The sequence below is a fragment of the Babylonia areolata genome, chromosome 21 (assembly GCF_041734735.1).
Source record: "Babylonia areolata isolate BAREFJ2019XMU chromosome 21, ASM4173473v1, whole genome shotgun sequence".
Classification (NCBI taxonomy): Eukaryota; Metazoa; Mollusca; class Gastropoda; order Neogastropoda; family Buccinidae; genus Babylonia; species Babylonia areolata.
Window position 1 is genome coordinate 8,408,442 of NC_134896.1, and position 6,513 is coordinate 8,414,954.

The 6,513-nt window shown below is 40.5% G+C and overlaps 1 protein-coding gene across 2 annotated transcripts in view; it reads right to left on the reverse strand.

The window, feature by feature from the left end:
* LOC143296115 (uncharacterized) overlaps positions 1 to 5,860 on the reverse strand; it is a 21,224-nt gene extending 15,364 nt beyond the window's left edge. Inside the window, exons 1-2 of one of the 2 annotated variants that reach the window (XM_076607895.1) lie at positions 5,660 to 5,860; positions 4,807 to 4,911 (exon numbers count right to left, since the gene is read on the reverse strand). In XM_076607895.1, the coding sequence (XP_076464010.1) occupies positions 4,807 to 4,876 (70 nt within the window). In that variant the 5' untranslated portion in view covers positions 4,877 to 4,911; positions 5,660 to 5,860. Of the gene's footprint in view, positions 1 to 4,806; positions 4,912 to 5,164; positions 5,526 to 5,659 lie in introns of those variants that run through there. The other variant, XM_076607894.1, reaches the window with a different exon arrangement.
* Between the last annotated feature and the right edge of the window lie 653 nt (positions 5,861 to 6,513).

Consider the following 6,513-nt stretch of genomic DNA (forward strand, 5'->3'; position numbering starts at 1 on the left):
ATGGGCCTTGTAGTAGACACATGACTGGGCGGTTAAGGGTTAGTTTATAGTCCTGACAATGATAACAGACAATGATAACAGCAATAAATACAGAAACAAATAAACAACTGAATAAATACATCAGGGGGTTGAAGGATAAATAAGCAATTAAACGAACATACAAATGAATGGTTAAGTAAATGAATAAATGAACAAATGAAGGAATGAATAAAGAAAGAAAGAAAGAAGGAAAGAAAGAAAGAAAGAAAGAATGAATGAAAGTAAGAAATCACGGGGATGGAAAACATGAGGCACAATAAAAACACTTTAAAGACAGCAGCAATAGGGGGGGGGGGGGTATTCCCTTGACATCTCCTGTGTGAGTGGGGGTTGAGGGGGGGGGGGGGGGGGAGCCAGGTGTATGCACGAGCTACTGACACTGATACTGTATGCATGTCCGATATACCAAGACATTTATTTACATCTGTATATAATTATGTCTATGGTCCGATGTGGCTGCAGTGCTGGGCAATCTCAGCATATGGCAGTGAACAGTATCCTCTCCCCCCCCCCCCCCCCCCCTCAATCCACTCCACTGGACCTTAAGTGGTGGTCTGGACGCTAGTCATTCGGATGACACGATAAACCGTGGTCCCGTGTGCAGCATGCATTAAGCGCATGTAAAAGAATCCAAGGCAAGCAATAGGGTTGTCCTTGGCAAAATTCTGTGGGGGAAAAAAATCCATTTCGATATTAAAACAAATAAAATTTCGGGCAGAAAAAAAAACCACACCAAAAAAAATGAGTGGCGCTCTCAGTGTTGTGTTCTGACAAAAGAGTAATACAATACAATACAATGTAACGCAACGCAACGCAACATAATACAATACAATACAATACATGTGCACATTTGTATATGTATTTCTCTTTTTGTCACCACAGATTTCTCTGTTGGGGACTGAGCGCGTCGCTATTCTTCAGCGCCACCCATTTTTTTTTTGTATTTTTTCCTGCGTGTAATTTTATTTCTTTTTCCTATCGAAGTTTTTTCTACAGAATTTTGCCAGGAACAACCCTTTTGTTGCCGTGGGTTCTTTTACGCGCGCTAAGTGCATGCTGCACACGGGACTTCGGTTTATCGTCTCATCCGAATGACTAACGTCCAGACCACCACTCAAGGTCTAGTGGAGGGGGAGAAAATATCGGCGGCTGAGCCGTGATTCGAACCAGCGCGCTCAGATTCTCTCGCTTCCTAGGCGGACGCGTTACCTCTAGACCATCACTCCACTCATACATGCACATAGATATAGATATATTCCCCGTGGAATAATCTAGGCCTATTGTGTTCTTTCTTTATTTGGGTAGGGTTTCTGCACTCGTGTGTAATATAGCTGAAGGCTGTGTGAACTGGGGCAACTGGGATAATAGCTCGCTGGTCTCACACGTGACATCTGAACTCGTTATTTTTATCATTATTATTATTATTATTATTATTACTATTATATTATCATTATTATCATCATTATTATCATTACTGTTGTTTATGTTGTTGTTGTTGATGTTGTTGTTGTTGTTATCACTGTTATTACTATTATGGTTATCATTACTATTGCTATTTCTTATGTTGATACTATTACTATTATTGTTAATGCTTTTGTTGTGGCTGTTGTTGTTGTTATCATCATCATCATCGTTGTTATTGTTATCATTATTATTATTGCTATTATTGCTATTGTTATTATTACTGTTGTTGTTATTATTACTATTATCATTATGATGATGATGATGGTGATGATGATGATGATGATGATTATTATTATCATCATCATTATCATTATTATCATCATAGCTATTCGTTTGTCTTTTTTCTTTCTTCCAGTTTCAGTTTCAAGAAGGCGTCACAGCGTGCGGACTGATCCATATACGCTACACCACATCTGCCAAGCAGATGCCTGACCAGCAGCGTAACACAACGCGCTTAGTCAGGCCTTGAGAAAAAAAAAAAAGAAAGAAAGAAAAAAAGAGATACTACTACTACTACCACTACTACTACTACTACTAATAATAATAATAATATAAATAAATAAATGAGTAAGACAACAATGATGATAAATAAGCAAATAAATGTTACACACACACACACACACACACAGTACCCTGCACCTCCCCCCCACAACCCCCCCCCCTCCACACACACACACACACACACACTACTATCACTACACGTAGTGTTTGTGGAAAACGTTAACATAAAATGAAATAACAAAACAAGTAAACAATATAAACAAATAAAGACATACATTGAAATATAGGAGAAAATGACGTACGTGAGCAGGAAAATGATTGAAATATTGTATTGTATTATATTGTATTGTATTGTATTGTATTGTATTTCTCTTTTTATCACAACAGATTTCTCTGTGTGACATTCGGGCTGCTCTCCCCAGGGAGAGCGCGTCTGTCAACTACAGCACCACCCACAACTGACCTGGGCAGCGGTCAGTTTTTCTAAGCGCCAAATATTTTTTTTCCTTGGTGTTCGATTTCGGATTGTGTGTGTGTGTGTGTGTGTGTGTGTGTGTTTGTTTTTTGTTGTTGTTGTTTGTTTGTTTTTGTTGTTGTTGTTGTTTTGTTGTTGTTGTTGTTGTTGTTTGTTTGTTTGTTTTTGTTGTTATTGTTGTTGTTTGTTTGTTTTTGTTTGTTTTCGTGGTGTCTTTTTGTGTGTTTGTTTTTGGTTGTTGTTTTTTTGTTTGTTTTTGGTGGTGGTGGTTGTTTTTTTGCTGGTGTTACTGTTGCCCTATTACGTTTTTCAACTTCAGCAAAAAACAAACAAAAAATCTTTTTCTGCTTTTTTTTAAATCTTGATTTTTCTTGTTTTTCTCTTACCGGTAATTAATGCCAGCATGTACATGAAGCACGTGTGCTATAACTGCCTGTAAAGTGTCGCCCAAATGATTTTCATAACATCAAAAGACATGAATGAAGCAATTCTAGAACGGTAATTTGCGGACCCCACTTTGTGTAAGTGAACACAATTTTGGGAAAATGTGTGTACATGTGTACATGTGTGTGTGTGTGTGTGTGTGTGTGTGTGTGTTGTGTGTGTGTGCGTGTTGTGCGTGTATGTGCGTGCGTGCGTGCGCGCAATTGCTGTGCAAATATATCCCCGAAACACCTCAGTCAGTCGTATCTCAGTTCACTTTAATCGTCTTACCGCACCACACCCCGTCTTTTTTATCAAGTCTTAGCAGAATCGTCTCACGTCTTATCTCGTCTTGTCTTCGAAATACTTAAGTAGTTAATGCATTGTTCAGTGGAGGAGCTGTGGTTTGGTGGTGGACTTCAGATCTTGGGGTCAGGGTTCGATCCCACCGTTTCAACCTGGCGTTGTGTCCTTGTGTATTGGGGGAAACGGGCAACGTTACTCCTTCAGTGTTTCCTCACTCGACCCAACCGGAATTCACATATCCATGGCAGTGACAGATTTGAGATTTATCGACTTATCAATAGTTAACTAACATAATTTTCCCAACTTTTTATGTCTATGAATGTTAACAAGCATTTGAAGCACGTAGTAACTAAATTCAGATTAGGTGTTTCTGAACTGTTTGTCCATCGGTATCGTTATAGACAGTCTAACATTTCTATTACGATTTGTCCATTATGAAAAAAACAAAAACAAAAAAAAACAAAAAACAAAAAAAAACCGAGATGAAGTCCATTTTGGGTCTAGATTGTGCAGAACTCAGAGATATCAGAGAAAAATTAATTCCAGAAAAAAATATTTCAAACAAACTTGTTTATTCAAATTTGTCTTGTTAATGTCGCGCGCGCGCGCGCGTGTGTGTGTGTGTGTATGCGTGCGTGCGTGCGTGTGTGTGTGTGTGTGTGCATGTGTGTGTGTGTGTGTGTGTGTGTGTGTGTGTTCCCTTGACACGGAGATATGAGCGACAAAGTCAGTCCTCGTCTCTCACACATGGAATGAAAACATCGCCTCAATACGTGGAAGGTTTGTGAGTGATCAGAGTATCCGCTTAATCCGTTCCTTGATAAAAAAGAATATATATATATATATATATATATATATAAAATAGAATATAATTGAGTTTTTTTGCAATCTATTATTATACACAGAGATTGTTTGTACTTAAACACTTATTTTATTTTATTATTCTATTATTATTATGATCATTATTTTTTTTTTTTTATCACGGAACGGATTAAGCGGATACTCTGTTCACTCACAAACCTTCCACGTATTGAGGCGATGATGTTTTCATTCCATGTGTGAGAGGCGAGGACTGACTTTGTCGCTCATATCTCCGTGTCAAGGGAACACACACACACATGGACATAACTGTGTGTTGAGGTCTCGGAATGAATGGTGTCGATCAATTAATGCCACTGAAGTGGTCTCCATGATGGAGCAGCAAACGAACCAGCAAAAAAAAAATAAATAAATAAATAAATAAAATAAATCCCTTAACAAAATATAAACATAACGTTTCTCTCGCTGTAACAATTTATGTCAACAGAATATGGTGGCTACTGGCCTCTGTGGTAATATATAGACGATTGAAAATAATAATAACAAACTTTTTTGTGTGTGTGTGTGATCAAATTGTAAGTAGACAATAAACGAACAAGATGACAACGAAAAACAAATAATGATAAATAAACATGAAATCTACTGTCTGGAAGATTACCCCCCCCCCCCCCCCCCCCCCCCCCCAAAAAAAAAAAAAATAAATAAATAAATAAATAAATAAATAGGATGAAATAATACATAAATGAACAAACATCTAAATACATAAGCAACTGTCTCACCTTTGAAGGAGGTCGAAAACGTCGGCGCAGCGTCGGACCTGTGCAAAGGGTATGCGGCTACCTGAGTCATGGGGAACACACCTGGGAGTAATCACCTGGACACACCTGCAAACGTCCACCACCAACAACACTCCGAATAAATTCACACACCTGGTCAGTGGCTTAGTTCTTCACCGGCACATAAGAACACGTGCTAATGCAGTGTCGTTTTTGTTTGTTTTTTTTGTTTTTTCCGTACACGTTAAACATGCACACCTTAAACACATACACACACCTGAGGGTTTTTGTTAGTTTCTGAAAGGTTATTTGGTTTGGGTTTTTTCTTTTTGTTTCCTTCTCAACAGCACTAGCTTTCTACCTGTCTCACTGGTGGTAGAGATCGCCACACACTGGACAACACTGAACACTGGCTGTGAAGTAACGCCTGGCTGACGGCAGTGGTCCATCTCATGTCAGTCATATTTCCCCAAAACTCCTCGGACACACTCCCAAAGTCACTGACGACACCAATTTTAATGTCCAACCGCCTCAGCGCCAGAGTGCATGCTGGGAAACAGTGGTCATCAGTGCAGCAAGGAGAAACCTATACTGAACTCAGTGACACACTGACTGACACGACACCGCAAACTCAAAACTTTTGGACCAACTGCACGTTGCTAAAATCTTAGGCCGTTTTTGGACTGAATGCAACAGCTGATCGATTCTGTCATCGAATCTTTTTTTTTTCCAATACTGACCTCTCTCTCTCTCTCTCTCTCTCTCTCTCTCTCTCTCTCTTTTACCTCCACCAGAGAGTCTATCACACAGTAGATGTTTGAGTACATGCAGCAAAAAGATATTTCCCTCTGTTCACCTTAGCCAAACAAGTAGTTAGCAGTCAATGGTGGTGACAAACACTGCCAGTTGTCAACTCACAGCTTGAGTTTGATGACAGATGTCAACATTAGTCCGCCTTGCACGACTCTGGGCAAATAGTGACCAGGGTTAGTTTGATTAACGGCGGTTTTGGTTTGAGGAACATACACACCAGCGACACCTCCAAACAGTACGTCACTCACATGACACTCACACTGCAGTACTTGTGGACCTGACGGCGAAACGTTCAATGACCACGATCAAACTTGCCCAGCCTTTTCAGCAAAGGCGGAGCTTATCATGCAAATAAGGAACAGACTGTCCCGTCGCGTCATCTAAGCCCCGCCCACCAAGACACACGTTTCGACAATTATTAGTCTGTCCGCAGCGGCGGGTGTGTCTCGAAGGGGGCGGGGCCAAAACAACAACATAATCCCTGACAGCTGGCTCACGCGAAGAGCGCGGCATTATGACCAATCACAAGCCCGGAATAGGGGAGGGGGGGTTGGGGGGCGGGGGGGGGGGGGGGGCAATACTGGCGGACAGTCCTAACTTCTTCTTGCAAGAAGTGACAGGGGAGATAACGGAACTGTGATGTGACAACCCATCGAATGGCCGATCCCAAACACACTTTCACTACCGTCACCAGCAGTGAACAAACATCTGTTCAGGGGAACGAACCATGTCAGCAGCTTGATACGTTTTCACCAATTTGTGGTGCTCTGCTGCCTGCATCGAGGAGTGTCCCATCAGATCGTCATGTTCAGTGTCGTCCAGTATTTTTAGACGCGTTTGAAATATTCTATATACTGAAAAAACCAACAACAATATTTTTAATGAACTAAGAGACAC